The sequence below is a fragment of the Platichthys flesus genome, chromosome 6 (genome assembly GCF_949316205.1).
Source record: "Platichthys flesus chromosome 6, fPlaFle2.1, whole genome shotgun sequence".
Lineage (NCBI taxonomy): Eukaryota > Metazoa > Chordata > Actinopteri > Pleuronectiformes > Pleuronectidae > Platichthys > Platichthys flesus.
This window is the reverse complement of record NC_084950.1, coordinates 2,427,219-2,445,684: the sequence shown is the minus strand read 5'-3', so window position 1 is coordinate 2,445,684 and position 18,466 is coordinate 2,427,219. Positions and strand designations below refer to the sequence as shown.

The following is an 18,466-nucleotide window of genomic DNA, read 5'->3' as shown; positions in this document are numbered from 1 at the left end:
AATATGTGTGAATGTGATTGTGAGCAGTTGTTTTTCTCTTTCTAGCAGCTTGTGAATCCTGATTAGTTCATAACCATGAAATCCTCTCTCACCTACAGAAGTGCTTGTTAGAGGTGCGGGGCCCCCTGGTGGACTTAGGTGTGAGTGAGTACGGCATCCTGTCGGCCATAACAACCCTCAGCGACACGCAGAACGATCTGGACTTGAACCCCCGGCTGTCGCCCAACTGCCCTGAGCCGGGCTACTCTGTGGACGACATCACGTTGTTTCGACAGATCGCCTTGGACCTGCGTGAGTTTAAACACCTTCCATTTAAAAAAAACCTGGTTTCTGTTTGTTTAACATTATTAATAGAGATAGAATTTAGATCTTTTGTTGAAGGGGGGAAGCTACAGAGCACTTATATTTATTATTAAGTTGACGTGTATTCACAGAGCGCTCCTTCCCAACCCACCGCTCTCTGATGGGGGAGAGTCCCGAGGCCATCGAGGGTCAGGCCAAGCTCTTCAGGGTCCTCATCGCCTACGGGAAATACAACCCACAGGTCGGGTACAGCCAAGGTAACTGACTCACACACCACTGGTCCAGTGTGGCCCAGTACATCTGATTCCTCCTTAAGATCATTTAAACCAGTTAAAATAAATAAATGCTGAACTAGACTCATAAATGTAGTTGGTGTCATCCTTAGGATGACGTCATGCTAGTGATTTGCTCCAGATAGCTGCAGTACACGATGTGACCACTTGATGGAGGCAGAGGATTATTAATATTAAGGGCCTCAGGAACCTTCCTTCTTTATGTTGCAAAATAAAACCTGGCTCCTTCAACAATATCAACATAAACACAAGTAAACATGTGAGAAAATACTGAGAGTTTCTTCTTGATCTGGAATATCTGCATTTATTTGATGTTTGACATTGGAAATTTGAAAGAATCAACGATACTATAATCTGGTAAGATTTTCTCATCATTTCAGAAGTCCTTCTACAATAAAGTGCAAGTATGAGTATGTATAAATCTCCAGATGCATCAGATTCAAACAGACTTTTCATATTTTGTGACTTTTTATTTATGTTTTTGTTTGTCTGTGGTAAACCACCGAGTGGAAAATCTTTTCTACTGAAACTTCCCTTCTCTTCTTAACTTATGTATCCCATTAATATTCTACAGTCTGCAGCAGTAAATCTCTGCCTTACACGGAGCGCTGCCTTGTGCCCAGTTTATTAATTTAGGGCAGAGACACTGAAGTAGAGGAGGGCAGATATTCATAGTTTACTCTACAGAGCTCACTGAGGTTACACATCCTGCTCAGCAGTTTCACCTGCTGGTGCCTCTCAACTGAACCCCAATGTCTCAGACCTTTGATGAATGTTAGGTCCTGTAACGTACACTTTTTTAATACGGTGTATAAATCATCCTGTATGGAAAAATTGTGTGTATATGTGTAGACAACATTTGTTTTTTGGGTTTTCTCCTGGGAATTCTGATAGAAACGCTGACCTTATGAGAACCAGTCGTCCTCAAGGCGAACAAAACCTGGTCCTAATGAGGCCATACGTCTTCTCTTGGGTCCTGGTTATAGGGAAGGGTTAGGGCGTCCACAATGAATGGACATCAAGTGTGTGTGTGTGTGTTTTACAGGCATGTCCTACATAGCTGCTGTTCTGCTGATGCAGTTGGGAGAGGAGGAGGCGTTCTGGGCTCTGACAGCCTTAATGGATAAACCTAAATATCTGGCTGAACTCTTTGACCTCAGCCTCTCCAAGTAAGAGTGTGTGACTGGATATAACAATGCAATCATATCTATAAACTGTTAATGTGGGAGATGTAAGAAAGACTTTGTACGAACGTTTAAATCACAACAGTTAATGAAGGAGAATCAAGGAAGGGGACATTTGGTTATTAGAGTTTTATAAAGGTGCTGTGTCATGATGATGACCTTGCACAGGCAGCAGAGACTTCATGGCACGAATAAATATTATTTTTTGGGTCAAAACAGGAAAAGGGAAATTACTGATTAAATATTTGTTGAGACTAGTCCAGAGAAAAAGCTGAGTGACATCTAGCAACAACCTTTATATAAAGATTTGTTAAAAAGCGGTTATGATGTAAGGCTTGGTCTAATACACATGATTAGACCTTATTGATAAAAGAACTCTACCCCAAGTGCAATAGGCTGTAACACTGTGAGCTAATCTGTTAACTGCATTTCTCTCCTGTATGTGATGGACTTTAACAAGATATCAGATATGATGCAGAGCCCATATCCTGGTGGCCTTTATTCATAATCATTTGTCAATTGTACATTTCAATGGTCCCAGCTCAACGATGCTCTTGTTTCTCTTCAGGGTCCAACACCAGGTGAAGGTGTTCGACCAGTTCCTGAGGCACAGGAAGCCGAAGCTCTCTCAGCACCTGGTGAGTTCCTCTCGAGGTTCTGTTCAGCTCAGATTTCCACTTTCCTTCTCTTTTATCATCGACATGTGCAGAGACAGAGGCCGTTGCTCAGGACCAGAACTTTTCCTGCCAGGCCTTTTAGTGATATGTGCAGAAAATGTCAGAGTGAGAATACAGCAGGAAAATGTCTTTGTTAAGAAAGTGTGTGTATTTGTGTTTGAGGCCCTATGGCCAAGTGATGAGTAGTTCATCTGCACAGGAGGGGCCACTGTAATGTATCTGTCATCAGCGGGGCCTCCTGTCATTCACTGTGTCGGCTCCGGGCTCCAGCAGCAGAGTCACTGGTTGTTCTGTCGACCACAAGCCTTCAGCTGTGAAGCTTCCCTCCTCTGTCCCTGCTGAGGTTTAACAACTGTGCAGCTACTGACTGCATGAACTGAGTCTCACTGCAGACACACAACAACCTTTCACCAAAAGTGAAGCTGTCAAAACTAAATTTATATCCACAAAAGCAAATATCATGATACTGGATATTTGTTTTGCCAGCTTCTCCCAACAAAAACTGTAAATTTTATTAGAAACAATTAAATGTTTTTTTATTAGATCTCATAATTCTGTCGTGTCCTATTGAAATGTGTGTTCAGCATGAGACATAAATAACTGAAGCAAAGAGTGAAGGGCTGATGAAACATAACTGAGCTGCAAAGGATTTCTCAAACTTATAAGAAAGAATAGCTTGACTGTTTTCTGGTGTTGTCAGGTTTTCTTGTCCAGACTGAAATATATTGGTGCAGATTTGATATCAACCACAGGATGAATTTTAATAACTTTGGTGATATCATGGTGTTTGTTTTACGAGCTGCTGTAGAGTCTTAGTCCTCTATTCTCTAAACGTCTTGTTGTAAACTACGCGTCTTCCTCTGCTTGTGACGCCCTCACAACCTTGTTCTCCACAGTTCAAACTCTCACACACTGATGCAGTCAAGGCCTCGGGTAATGCTGCTTAAGTGTCTTTGAAGGGTTTGTTGTACTTCACGTTGACTCAGCAGGTCTGGGAGGAAAGCTGCCTCTTCTGGAGCCTAAACATCAACACACACACACACACACAGACACACACACGCACGCCACGGAGCCTTGTTGTCGGCACAATAATTTCCCCCTCTTACAGAAATCCTATTAGAGATCAGAGGTCAGCGTTTCCTTTGTAATGGAGCTGTCCAGCACAGTGACGGCAGGCGAGCTGTAAACAGGGTTCTGCTCCACCCTCCAGATCTGAGTGCATGTTGAGTCCTTCCATTCCACCAGCCGTACAGCTTATCCTTAGAGTCGAGTGGGAGCTGGAGCCAGTCTGACCCGGGGCTGGACGGGTTCACCAGTCTGTCACAGGGCGGACGTATCGAGAAACAACCGATCACCCGCACGTTTACTGAGACGCCACGTGTTCGCACTGTGGGAGGAAGCCTGAGTAGCGAGAGAGAACACAAACAGACACACTAAGATCATGTAAACTCCACACAAGCCTTCAGGTTCAAACCATAGACCTTTAATAAAGACAACAGGACAGCTTCCAAAAGTGAACCCAGCATCTGGACTGGGAGCTGGGTTCACTATAGGCTGAAATCCTTGCCTTCTCCAAGTTAGGAGATGGGACATGGACCATATAAAAACAGATGTATGATTAAGTGTTACTGTTTCTACTACTGTTGAAAGTAGTGACTATTACACACCATCATTATTTTAAATGTAAACCTGATTTTAGACCAAATTTAGTGTGTGTGTCACATTAAGAACTCGTGTGAACTCGCTCTGAGGCTTTAGTTTCCATACGGACGGATCACATGGATCCATTGTGCCTCTTCCTCTGGGGCTGTGCTCTTGTCAGTTCTTCTAGGGGGTCAGTGAAGGAGACTGACAGAAATTGGCAGAGCAACAAGTATTGAAAAGTTTGTTTGATTGTGTTAAAATCTCCCCTCCTCGTTTCCCTCACCTCCCTGCAGGAGTCGGTGGGAGTCTCATCAGTCCACTTCGTGATGCCATGGTTCCTCACGCTCTTCACCGCGCTGCCCTGCTGGGATTCTGTCCTCGCTGCCTGGGACCTCATCATACTGCACGGTATTAACACACGACTCGCACGTACACACACGTACACACAACTACAAGCACACTAGTTAAATGAGTTGATATTTAACAGACTTCATGTGTCTTATCTCCGTCTTATCGCCGCCCAGCACAGTGATAATGTCTGTGATAGCAGTGATGTGTGGAACTGCCGCTCTCCGTCCTCAGGCCTGTCCGCGGTGTTCCGTATCGCTCTGACCATCATGGATCTGCTGGAGCCTCGGCTGATGGAGCAGCACGACGAGGGAGCGGTGCTACCGCTGCTGCTGAGGGTCCCTGTGGATGTGTGAGTGAGGGGAAGCTGTGCATGGGACAACATTTTGAATGTAAACAAATGTGGCCTCTGATAATAACTAGGGGTGGGAATTGGCAAAAATGTGACGATCCGATAGCAGCGATACTCGGGCCACGATTCAATATTATTGCGATTCATGTCCCCCATATAATTCAAAGGCATTACAAAAAATGAGAAAAATAAGACTGCTCAACTCACTTCAACATGCCCAGATGTTAAAGTGCTCCTCTGGGCTGTTACTATATCTCCTGCAGTGGAGAACCCCCTCTCAGCAGACACACCAGAGCCTGGAATGCTCAGGTATCTTTTAAACTCTGAAACTCTCCTCGTCATGCTTTGCCAGCCATATATAATTAAATATTGCAAAAATTGTAAATAAGGTATAAAAAATAAAAAAAAAAATCCCCCACCACTAATAATTACCACTGATCAGTCACTAAGATGCACATGAGGGGGAACTGTGTACAGGTTCAGTGCATAGTCACAATATTCAACCCTCATTAACGAGCCTGGACCTCAGTCCTCACCTGACGGCCTTTCTACCGGTGTTAACATATTTTTCATAAACTCAAAGTATAAATCAGTCGGTTGTTGGTTACTGATGAACGTCCATACTTCTGTGCCCACAGTTATATAGACTGTTTTTTATTGACCCTATAATTTTCATCCTCGTCTGTTCAGACCCTCCTGATTGTACTGGAAACAATGGTTCCCACTGAAGACTGAGCCGCGCAGTTCTCTCCGAGCTGAGATCTTAAATGAAACCGCAGGCAGCTCATGAATATGAATCGGCTCATCAGGGCTGGACGTGTTTTGACACCGAGCATTCCAGGAAACGCACAACGTCATTGTTGTCCCGCGGTTGATTTTGTACATGTTTGGATTGAACTTCCTTTATGCTAAATTAGTTTCCAGAATGGCGGCCCACGCTGCTTCCAGGCGGACCCCTCTGTCTCTCTTTCACCATGTTCAATATAAACGTCTCATGCCGGCGGACATGTTTTGTTGACATGGAGCGGTAGTTATGGCAACCCAGCAGGGTCACTGGGTTTGTGTATACAGCCAGTGTGTGTATGTGTGTGTGTGACACAGACTGGTGTGCAGTGATGATTAAAATCCAGTTTATCATATTTGTTTTAATGGATAAGCTTCCCATGGCTACTTAACTCTAATGTGTGTAGAAACGGTCTCACTGTTTGGACCGGAGCTTGTTTTCCTTGGACAGAGATCTGGAGGAGATTCTGGATTAAGTTTCCATAAACTGTGTCACAGGCCGAGATAAAGAAACTTATCAGCAACAAGGAAATGTCGTGCTAGGCACCTGGCAACATTTTGCAAAGGGGATAATGAAGGACATATCTTTATTATTATTGGGGAACAGATACACAGCTGTTAAACTGAACTTAACATTTTCTGATCAGCTCGTTTGAGGTATTTAAATCAAGTTTTCATAAAGTTATTGCTCAGATGGGCTCTTACATTAACCTGTTGAAGTCCAGCTGGTCTGAAGAATGCAGACCAACTTTTTAGTTTTTGTTTACAGCACATTGACACATTCGCCACCAGCTCTAGAATCTTCTTGTCTGTCTGGCCACTGGTTTACTGGGAAGTTTCTGGGAAATTACCAGCAGTGTAATAACATGGGTCACTGTTTTGTGGACATTTTATTTGGGGGCTGACGGGAGAAGCTCAGGGAAAAAGTCCGGAGCAACTGACTCAGACGTTGAGCTCCTAAATCCAGCCCCTCTGGAACATTTCGGGGAAATACCCAAACTTCAGTGCAGGTCTGAAAACAGCTTTCTGTGCTACAGGAAAAAGCACATTTTGATCCATGGGTTCACTTCCCCTGCTGTTTGCATATTCATGCATCCAGGGCAGCACTGCGAGTCTCATTCTGCCCGGGCTCTGGTGTTCAGCGGGCAGCCTGCCATCGCGTCACATTGAGAAGTCCTTGTTGCCTGCTTGGCATCGTTATGAAAGCCCGGTCAGAAGTCAACCCCTAAGTGGTCCGACTGTCTCCCAGGGCAGGATCCCCTTACTCTGGGAAGATTCTGAGGGAGAGAGAGGGCAATGGGGTAAGAGAGGGGAAGCAAGATGAATGGAGGGTGAGAGAGGGAAGAGGCTGGAAGAAGACGGTGCACTGATTAGGGAGAGAAATTAAAGAGGGGGGGGTCGTCAACCTCTCTTAATGCTCTTTAAGGAGCTCCTCTTTTTTTTATTCAGGTTGAACATTATAAATGAAAGCTGTCATGCGGCCGCACAGGCCATTCTGATCAATGATTGGTTGAGAGGCTCATCCATCTCATGTGACTGTCTGGTGACACTGGGCTGTCAATCAGCTGTCGGCTCAGACCCAGGTCGTAACAATGACGCCCAAAACACCATATATCACCATTCACAGAGCCGCTTCACTCTCTGGAGGATTCACACACTTTCTCTGTGTCTGGTTCTGAGATAAATCTGCTGTCTCCTCATCTCCTCATCTGAACATCCATCACTTCTTCCTCCTCCTCCTCCTCTTCATAAATCAGCTTCTCTTCCTCCATCTCTTTTGTTCGGTGTCAGTTACTCCTCCAGTCTGTTCACCCAAACTCAAAGTACTGATCTGATGTCAGTGCTCTTTTCATTTAATCTATAAATCTGTAAACCTCCGTGAGGAAACGATGATCAGTTTCCTGTTTGTGATGATTTGAATTATTAACGAGAGTCAGTGTTTCACATTAATTATCTAGACTGCGGCGGCTCCACAGATTCTGATTTCTCCTGCCACAGCTGCATCATGAACCAAATCTTACACTTTGCATAATAATATTAGAGATCATCAACTTCGTGTTTTGCTCTGTGTGCAGCGATATTTACTCGTCCATAAAGTTTTTACTGTCCACACACTGATAGTTTCATGCAATGCAGTTCTCTGTCTCTCTCTCACATGGAGTATATTCATAATTACTTTGAGTCATGGTCATAGCCCCACTTACTGGCATCAGGAATTTAAGGGCTTTATCATATTTCATATAACTTCTAGCAGGTAATTCAGAGTTTTTGTTTGGTTTCAGCACCACAATAATTCTGTTACACAATATTTGTGTTGTTGTTATGCCTGTGAATGTATTGAACTTGTTTTGACTTGGAACCAGATTAATAATAATCATTATAAACAATTAAAATGTTCTTTGTTTCCAAGAACATATATTTAATTACCGCTGAGAAAGAGTCTGAACAGTTGAATCGTTACAGCAACACATTATTATCAAACAGGAGCCCCCCCCCCCCCCCCCCCCCCCGCACACACACAACCTTCACTACCCCAGTGACTCATTTACCTCTTTCTCTCAGTGCCTCCTTTTGTGTCCATATCTCCTGTCCCCAGTCCCGTCTGTCTCTCCTCGTCCCCGCCCCCCCCCCCCCCCCCCCCCCCCCCCCTCCTACTCACTTCACATACACAGTTTTTCTTAGCGCCCTCCACCAGCCCTGTCTCTTTCTCCTCTTGTTTACTTCCCTTCTTCTCAATAAACCTTCCCATAAACCTCTCTGGGCCGTGCAACCTTCCCTGCGTTCTCATTTTTTTCTGCCCCTCCCCCCCCCCTTCCTCTCCGTCTTCTTGCCTCCTCTCATTCATTCATTTATCCTCATTGACACATTGACACCCTCATTCAGCTGGAGGGGTTGACACGTCATCTGTTTACCTCACAGTGACACGGCCTGTTTCTGTAAAGTCGCTGCTTCGGCTTTTCATTTCTCTTTCTTTCATGTCTCAGAAACATTCAGACTTGCTCTGTGTGATCGTTTGACGCATGTTTTTTAATTTCTTTTTACACAGAACTTACCAATTAGCATTCCTGAACACTAGAGCTTCACACAGATCAGACGATATGAGCTTTTCACTGACCTGCTGCTATCAGGGTTTGTTTGCTGATATGAAAACATTTATTTTACAGAAACAATGCAGATAATATTAACATTTATCTTTTGCTTTTAAAAATGTTTACTTTCTCAATTCAAGCTATATATTTGGGTGTATTTGTGTTTTCCTTTATAATTATTTATAATGGGGTTTAGCGTTTAAATGATTTGATTATCACCTGTTTTCTTTTCCTCTCATTCACTCGCTTCAATCCCACAGAGCCAAGTACATAGTTTTAGTCCCTGCACTGTGGAATACTGAAGTCCAAGACTGGGAGATTAAATGTATGAACAGTCTGGTGCTGGATGAGAGCCACCATGGATCCAAAACAGGTAACACACACACACACACACTTGTAACACAACAGGTCACTTTTAGAGACCATAACCACTATTTAACCAAACCCTAACCCTAACCTTAACCACTGACCCATAGACCAGCGTTTCCTCACCTGGGGACCCGGCTCTTGTCCCCGACTCAAAGCAGTTGTTCTTCGGAAGCAGCTCATAATGCAGAGGGACACTGGGGACCACTCGCAGCTCAGTCACTCAAACTCCAGGTCCTGGTTCGGCCTACATCACTTAACCCTCAGTGGCACCAGTGCAGATCCTGTTACAGACACACACACACGGTTCGGTTGTCTGGTCTTAACGGCACCTTGTACCGTGGCCGGACCTCGGGGACGATATCTCCATCTTGTTCCTGAGAACCTTGATACAAGAGGAGGGAACAATCGGCCCTTGTTCCCCCCGCTCCACTTATAATCTCCAGTTTACAAGTAGTTAATTGTTGGTTGGTATTTTTGTTAAAATAAATTAGAGATTTGTGTCTTTCGTTCCTTATTTACCTTCTTATAGGATTATACATCTGTTATTTTTATAGATTAGATCACGACAACAAAGTGAAACATGATTAGCTAGCACTTCATCACTTTACACAGTGAAAACTAAACATAGAGCATTTTTAACTGGCCAGTCAAACAAATCTTATGGGCTCTAGAGTTGCTCGTTAAAAAAAAGTACTGTACCAAAAACGAAATGAGTCAGGTAAAGAATAAGACACATGAGCAGAGAGAAAAGTAAAGAACCTTTAAAGGATAGGATCAAAGAGAAGTCCACAGCTGGACGTTGTGTGTGTCGGTGGGAAACCCTGTCATTTGCAAGTGAGGTTAAACCAGAAGTGTGTGTTTTCAAGCTGCATCGTTTCTACACAGTTTTTATCCCTTTTGTCATTATTAGTAGTTGAAACTGTGTCGGTTAACAATCTGAAAAAGGTTGATTGTGTGTGTGTGTGTGTGTGTTACTTACTGTACCAGGACTGATCAAAAGAGCTTTTCTCTTTTTGAAGATTGTTCAGATTTCACCTCCACGAGATCTGGGAACACGTCACCACCGGAGTGTCATCTTCACAAAAGGCAGACGGATTGGAATGCAAACCCGATGTGCATGTATGTGCGTTGTCACAGTTATGAGTGTGCATGTACACTTGTGTGTGCATGTGTTTGTGTGTGTGCCTCCTGAAAAGAAAAAGGCTGCGAGGATGAGTCACAGGTCGGTGGCTGCAGGGCTGCTGTGATTGCCAATGCAGCTGGGAAAGAGGTGTGTGATACCTCAGGTGTGTGTGTGATAGTGTGTGTTGCAGTTCCAGGAAATTAATATAGGTCCACATAAACATGTTTTATTTCCCTTTCATATATACAAGAGGGTAGTCTTTCAGTTTGAGAGCAGGACTTCCCCAACCAATGGAAAACCACGTGTAGTGTTGACAAATGAACTTGTCCTGCCCGTGTTGTGGGTGTGTTGTGTGCTGTAATTCTTTGAGAGTCCTGTACGGGCGGTTACTTAAACCATGTTCCTGCACTGACACACAGCCAAAGTGAAGCTCCACCTATGACAACGCTTGTGTGTGCATGAGAGAGAAAGAGAATGAGAGCATGACAGAATGAGTTGTGTATTTGCGAAAAGGGCAGAAGAATCTGAGAGCATGAGAAGTTTCCTTTCAGGGCAACTAAAAGCCACAAAAGCGTGTTTTATGGTGGGATAATCCATCAGCCTGTGTGTGTGTGTGTGTGTGTGTGTGTGTGTGTGTGTGTGTGTGTGTGTGTGTGTGTGTGTGTGTGTGTGTGTGTGTGTGTGTGTGTGTGTGTGTGTGTGTGTGTGTGTGTGTGTGTGTGTGTGTGTGTGTGTGTGTGTGTGTGTGTGTGTGTGTGTGTGTGTGTGTGTGTGTGTGTGTGTGTGTGTGTGTGTGTGTGTGTGTGTGTGTGTGTGTGTGTGTGTGTGTGTGTGGCTGTGTGTGGCTGTGTGCGTGCACCTGTGTGGCTGTGTGCGTGCACCTGTGTGGCTGTGTGTGAGTCAGGATGAGTCATCCTTATTTGCTGGCCTGTCAGACTGTCTCGGCCTCAAGGCAGCAGGAGAAATGAGCTGATTCATTCCCTGCTCCTGCGACCCAATCCCACATTCCTGTACCCTCTCTCTCTTTCTTTCTCTCTCTCTCTCTCCCCCTCTCCCTCCCTCCCTCTCTTTCTGTCTCTGACACGATCACAACGATGTTACAAGTCCTGTGGCGTGTGTTTCACCCCCCCGTCAACAGTCCAGGACCTGGACTCGTAAGCAGTGACCTCGACTGTTCCAGGAAAACGTTTCAGAGTTTACAGCTGAACGGTTTTTAAGACGTAGGGTGACACGTGCTGTAAAGACTGTAAAACCATTTGAAGCTAATTAGTTTGAGTTCTGTCCGTACTTTACACCTATTTGTACGTTAAACTTGCAGTAATCTATTATATACAGTGCTTTATCTCAATTTAGCAGATTCATTCTCATGGCATTGTGTATGTCACTTATGGAAGAACTGTAAAGTGTTTTTGCGAGACGGACCTCGCTGAAGCAGAGACGATAGACAGAAGTTAGAGAACGAGTTGGAGAAAAGTCGTCTTGTAGCAGTTAGTGTACGTTCACATGTTTTTGGGGGCGGAGCCTTGAACAGAGGAGCTGATTGGAGGGGTTGGGATGTATTGGTTTGCATTTTTCAAAGTGTAGCCTGCTCTTGGTTCTATCTTTTTCTAGGATTACAAACCCCGGCTTTAAATCCACTGGATCTGCTTTGTTTGGATCTACAGCAAATTACACACGCACAGATTCTTGTTCATTAGGATCTATACAGTTCCCTAGGAAATGGTTTTATTTATTCAGCTTGACTTTCCATGGTACAATGAGTAAAGAGTATTTCTGTTGTACATCGGCGGCAGTAAGAACAGTTGATGTGAAGGATGTTGTTGTGGGGGGTGTTCGGTCCCTGGTGTCTGTCAGAAGCAGGTCAGCAGAGGGGAAGTGACCTCATGTGGTGCTGAGTCAGGCCGACCAGCTTCGAAAGGTAAAGTGTCCCTCTGTCCTTCTTTCCAGGATATTTCCCTGTTGTATTCCTCTGTTAACGCTCCTCTCCTCCATGTCCTTCCTGACTCCTACACTATCCTCCCTGTTCTGCCCTCCTTCGTCTCCTCCTCCTCATCTCCTCCCTCTCCCTCTCCCGCCCTCCTCAGCTCTCCATTTGTCCTCTTGTGCAGGAGCAGGTGCCAGAGTCCAGTTCTCCTCAGCAGGCTCCCATGACACCAGCACTCTTTTCTTCCTGTTCACCTGCTGCTCGAGCCGTAGTGAAGTGACTCAGCATTCACTGCCCGGCTCATGTTATCCTTGATTTTTTACATATATTATCTACTTTCCTGATATATTTATCAGCCGTCTATGGCAGATTTGCCCCTGAAGGATTTCTTGACACTTTGTCTTTGTCGATATGCTTTCTTACTCCTCCCATCAGTGAACTCTTTGCCCGTCTGTTCTCTAAACCTCAGTGTTTTGTTCTCACCGTCTTTGACCTCACTGTCCATCTGTTATCTGGCTCCAGCAGACTCACTGCCCGGGTTTATGTATATTCATGTGTGTGTGTCTGTGTGTATTTGCGGTGTGAGTGTTACCTATTTGGGACCTTCTCCTATACAAACACTGACCTTGCAGGGACCAGTCGGCCTCATGGGACTGAAGCACTTTCGTCATGAGGGAAAAAAGAGGATGCAATATACCAACAAGAGAAGCTGCAAAAACTGTTCAATACTTTCACTGAAAACAACGACCACACTGTTTCCCTTCTACCAGACCTCATGCTACCTGGATCAGGCACAGAATAACAACTCAGTGACTTTGTGTTCTGCTTTCATTTCAATTTCACATAAACACAAACACATAACCTTTGCACATTACACTGTGCTGACCTGGAGTAAAACGGCCACGGACAATTGTGCAAGTAAAAGGGCAAATCAGAAATCTACGAGGTTGACAAATGTAAAAGTTTGTTCTCTCTGCAATTACAATCGTTTAAGTCAGATTTGTGTCTTTGCCTACACATCTGGGTGATTCACATACAATTCAGGTCAACACAAAACCCAGCCATGGAGTTTGAGGAACTCGAAGTAAAACAGTGGTGAGGCGTCGCTCAAGGCAAGAGAGAGAAACTCTTTCTGAGCTGAGTGTTGCCACCGCGACCTCAATGATGTGAAATACTAGAAGTATGGAATCGACTCCTCTCGGTCGTCCAGACAAACTGAGGGAGGGGAACAGGAACATAGCAGGAGAACACACACACAGACACACACACACGCTTGTTAGAGATGCTGTGCTTGGTCTTAATAAGATGAAATTAGGAGATGAATTAATTATTTGCCGTTTGTATAAATGTTACATAATTGTATGAGAAGCTGAAGGTAGAAGAGGAGATGAGACGATAGGAAGAAAAGAAAGGAAACAGTGTTGGCTCAGATCCTACCAAGCCCCCCCCCCCCCTCCCCTTCCGCCAGGGTTTGATCCTGAAGGCTTTCCTGTGTGTGTCTGTGTGTATGTGTGTGTGTGTGTGTTCCACCACTACCCTCTCTCCATTTTGCCCTGTTTCGCTAACACCCTGTGGAGCCCCTGAGGTTAACCTGGATTCTATGTGTTGCTATATAACTGCCACAAGAGGAGAAACTGTGTGTTTGTCTGTGTTCATGTGTGTACGTTTGTGTGTGTTCTTGTCATTTAAGCAGCTTTGTTTATATTCTGACCCAGAAATCAGACCTGAAACTAAATGGAGGTGTGATCTAAATAATTAACAGGATTTTCTTAATTATGTTTTCCTGCATTTCAAATCTGGGGCACAATTTGTTCACGTTGTGAGAATTAGCATATTCTGAAATCTGGCTCGTACCTTTTCATATTAAACAAGTTACTTCCTGCTGTCGGGGTTTCTAGAAGTCAAGTTCTTTTATGACTTTCTTTTATTATTTTACAGGTAACCTACATTATCGCTCACATCCATTATGAATTTCAGGCTTTTGTAGTTGTGTAATACTTTGGAAATTAAAAAGCTCAGGACTTAGTTTATCAGCTGTAATTGCAGGATAGAGAGAATATGGTTGTTTTAGTTTCCTCTATTTATCCCTCAGGCCTTATCTCCTTCTCTCCTTCTCTTTTCTTAAAATCCCTCCTTTTCTTTCTCTCCCCTTCTGTGATGATGTCAGCAGTTCGCCGACCCTGTCAGGCATTATGTGTTACTTAGTGTTCGTAGCCCAACATCATGTAGCCCTGGCCCTGGAGTCCTGGCTGGATCTTTGACCTCTCAGGGTGAACTTTGACCTTGCAGTCGGCCTGCGGGCGCATCAGGAGGCGGGCTTTGAATGCCAGGGTAGAACTCACAGGTCAGTGGGGATCAGCAGTGAACAGGCCCACTCCCTTCCATTATGCTCTTCTCCTTCTCCCACATCTCCTACTTCCATCACCGTCTTACTCTCTCTCTCTCTCTCTCTCTCTCTCTCTCTCTCTCTCTCTCTCTCTCTCTCTCTCTCTCTCTCTCTCTCTCTCTCTCTCTCTCTCTCTCTCTCTCTCTCTCTCTCTCTCTCTCTCTCTCTTATTTCATTCCTTTTCTCTGTTTGCAGCATTCAGCTCCTGTGTTCTTCCATTTCTCTCTTTTCTCAAGTTCTGTTCTGGTTTATAATGTTTACAGATGTTCCTTAAAGGATTTAGGAGGATATTTTGCTTTGAAACTTTCTGGATAGAAATATGATAAAACTAGACGCAATGAACTCCTCAGTTTGTTCATGCATCTATCTCATGTGCATTTGAAGTCAATGTGAATCAATATTATAATTATATTAGTAAAAATTGTAAGAAGACGATTTAAAATAAACTTTCATAGTTTTGTTTTTTAACATATTGTATAAAATTGCAGCTTGTTTCTTTAATCTTAAACAAGTTGGCCACATTTGACTCATGAACAGTTGAACTAACACCAAACTGAATCTGCTTCCGTTTCTCTCTTTTCTCTGCTCTTGTTTTCTTCTCCTCCCTCTCAAGTCCTCCCTCCCTCCCTCCTTCTTCTATTCTTCCTCCCACACCCTGTGGCCATCTCACCCTTAAGCCACTGATTTACTAACAGACCAAAGGAACTTTGTGCAAGTGCACTCACTTTGTTTTCCTCTGATTGTCATCAGACACATGTTGACTGCTGTATGTATTCCACATCACCAATTAATACCACACGCCCCAGGGAGCTTTTCCTGTCTGTCGGTTTCACGCACACAATGCAGAGCATAAAACACACAAAAACAAACATCGGGGCTAATTCAGCTGCTGTCTGATATTTGATTAATGAGGATCCACAGGCTGTGAGACGAGAGGTTGATTCCTTTGGGTTTTTAAGTATTATAGCAAATCCAGACTGTTGTGACAAATGCAGAGTGTGGGTTTTTGGACTGTAATTGTGTGTTTGCTCTGCCTGGGGATATGAATATTTGAAAGTGGCTTGAAGAAAATTGTTCTGAATTCTTTAACGTCATTATGAGCGATAATTGAGGATTTTTGTGGTCTGATGCTCATGAGGCCAAGTTGTTAGAACCAGCGACTGGATCCAAGTGAAGAGCTTCACTGTTTCTACAAAGATCCGTCGTACTTGACTTGGGCCGGAGAGTTCATTCATTAAAGTCTTATAGGTTCTCTGCAGAAAACCTGAGTTATTGTTATGATAGGAACTGAACAGGTTGTTAATGGACTTCTCTAATTTGGTTTCAAGGACACAATTTCATCCTATGGTTCTTTTTAGTTATAAAATTAAGTATTGTAAATGAGGGTAAATGCATAATGAAATACAAATTTACAGAAGGTCAGTTAGTCGGTTTTGAAACTTAAAAATGTAAAACTCAGTGCTGTGTGTGTTTCAGTTGTCCACATTAGGGACCACAGCTGAAACACATCATGAATTCAGTCTGAGTTCACATCTTTCTTTAATGTCCAAGGTCTTTCCCTTGAAAGATATTTTCAGCCCTAAATCACAAAATGTAATTGAGGAACTTTAAAAGCAGCTTCCAGCCCTGAAGTGATGAGGGACTGGAGCTGCTGTGGGCTGAAAGGTGAAATTGCCATGTCCCTGCTCCATTAGTGATGAATGGTGTAACAACAAAGACTTTGTGGTTCAAATGGTCCCAGAACGGTTCAACTAAATGTGAAGAAGAGCAATAAGAGACACTTATTTAGTTGTAGAGTGACATGTTAACATCATTCAGCACCTCTGTGGTCCACCACAGGGTACGTGCATGTCTCGAGAAGGCTTTTTTTTTAACAATGAACTAATCTATGTTGCAATATTTGAGTACTATATTGGATGTTTAATATACCGCTGACCTTTTTCCAGCCTACTGCTATTTTTTCGTGCCGTTAACATTAGCGACGAGGACCTAAGAGCCTGAGTCTAAAAATACTCTATATCCTAGAAATATCATGTAATAGAGAGGTGTTAAAAATGTATGAGTAGGGAAGCAGAGCTTTTAAAGAGTTGGTGCTTTTCTCTCAAACTGGACCACGGGCTCTCGGTGGAAATCCCCATCCGCTCACTCATAATCACTGCCTCCATATTCTATCTTCCTTCTCTATTGTTTTCATCGTCCTCCCCTGTGTGTGTTGGCTTATGTTTTCCTTTCTGTCGGCCCTTCCATGTTCGTGTGGGCTAGTCGATTTTAAATCAGTTGTTGTATAAGTTCTTTGAATGCTAAATCAACACTATTCAACCCTGTTATTGATGGGCCTAGTTTTTTCTCTACATGAAAACCACTCAGAGCCCGACAGAATCAATCATGATCTGTGGCTGCAGGGGGCGATGTTTCATTTTGCTTTAGGTGGACGGAACTTGATCCACATCTTCTGCATGTAGGATTTCTATCCGAGGCTAATTTGCCATCCCCAGCCCTGGTCAGGCTTTTCTAATCTAAAAAAAAGTCCCACATTGAATTCTCAGCGACGCAAGCGATGTTGTCCTTTTAAGCCCAGTCACATCAAATACAACCTGCTGGTTTATTCCCTGTTGTAGACTCTTTAATTTAACCTTCGTGAGACTGAGGAGTCAGGGGTCGGCTGCTGAGGGCTTTGAACTCAGAACCTCTTTGATGTTAGCAATTAGTTAATCTGATAAAATGACTACATGTCCTCGCCTCCTCCCGACATCCCAGATAAACCTGGTTAAGTCCAACTCAATAAGAACCAAATACCTTTGTTCAGCTTCCAGTTCACTAACACACTAAGAAGAGGTCGTATCGGGTTTCGGGTTTAAAACAGTAATGTGATAATATGCACAGAGGAATGATTCACAATGTAAGGAATTTACTTTATATGTCACACTGAAATACTGGTTTGAAAAATAGAAAGTACAGTAGAGTGGTTTATACAAGTAGAATAACAGTTTATCGCTACAGAGAAAAGGTGTCTTATCGGCCTCCTTCTACCTTTCTGTCTTTAACATCCCCTTCTTCCTGTTTCTCCTCTCTGCGCACTGTACCCTGCAGTGGAGCAGCAAAGGGTTGAACATGTCGTTGTGTTGTGTTGAGAAAAAGAACCCGACCAGTGGGCTGAAATAACAACTTCACCAGCTCCCAGTGCCGTCTATTGTTCTGTGATAAGAACCAACCAAGAGGTTATGGCCTCTGATGTAGTGAAGGGGGAAGAACGTGAACTTGTTGTCTATCATCACACACACGTTTAGGACGTATAGCTGCTTCTGTTCTCTTTTACTTGCATTTATTATTTCGATTTTAAACTTAAACATAACAAATTACATTCGTGACTTCATGATTTAAAACACTAAACGAAGCAGTTTCATGTAGAGATCTGTGTTTCTCAGACTCTGGGGCTGTTTGCTCAGCATGTCTTTCTAATAACAGACATTTGATGACTAACCACTGACCCCAACATCCTCCATCTGGTCAGTACCAACGTTTAACAGACCAGAGTTTGAGCTTCTCTGTTTACCTTCACTTCTCCAACTCGTAAACACTCGCTTGTAAACACTTTCCCCGATGTGGCCTCATGTTTAATCTTCTTATAGCTTGAGTTTAAACACGGGCTCAATCATTAAGTAGGTGGTATTTACTGTATTACATGCCCCCCCCCCCCGTAACGTTGTTTTTCGCCCTGCAGAGCCGTCCTCTTGTTTGAGGTCAGTGTGAGAAAACCAATCTGATGTCAGTCCACAGAACCTGAGCTCAGCACGATGGACTTTCTGTGGTTTTCGTTACAGTGAGGAGCACATAAAAGAAAAAGAAGCTTAATAGAGACATCAGCCCAAACTGTGGTTTGCCCTCAGGTCATTATGTTTTTCCAATTTCAAGAACTGCAGCCGAACATCTTCTCTCCTTGCTCCTATAAACTTCTTCTGGCTCGTCCTTTGTGTTCGGCTCGGATTTCATC

The 18,466-nt window shown here is 43.7% G+C and overlaps 1 protein-coding gene and 1 long non-coding RNA gene across 3 annotated transcripts in view; one reads left to right on the top strand and one right to left on the bottom strand.

The window, feature by feature from the left end:
* Positions 1-18,466, top strand: part of si:ch211-266k8.4 (USP6 N-terminal-like protein) — a 42,538-nt gene that overhangs the window by 1,843 nt on the left and 22,229 nt on the right. For both annotated transcript variants that reach the window (XM_062390679.1, XM_062390680.1), the window contains exons 4-10: positions 99-291; positions 435-560; positions 1,642-1,765; positions 2,349-2,418; positions 4,395-4,509; positions 4,684-4,801; positions 8,934-9,046. In XM_062390679.1, the coding sequence (XP_062246663.1) occupies positions 99-291; positions 435-560; positions 1,642-1,765; positions 2,349-2,418; positions 4,395-4,509; positions 4,684-4,801; positions 8,934-9,046 (859 nt within the window). The remainder of the gene's footprint in view (positions 1-98; positions 292-434; positions 561-1,641; positions 1,766-2,348; positions 2,419-4,394; positions 4,510-4,683; positions 4,802-8,933; positions 9,047-18,466) is intronic.
* Positions 5,570-10,229, bottom strand: LOC133955702 (uncharacterized). Its single transcript, XR_009920899.1, has 3 exons — positions 10,022-10,229; positions 9,166-9,323; positions 5,570-6,861 (listed from the first exon to the last, which is right to left on the bottom strand). It is a non-coding gene; the product is annotated as an uncharacterized LOC133955702 (long non-coding RNA).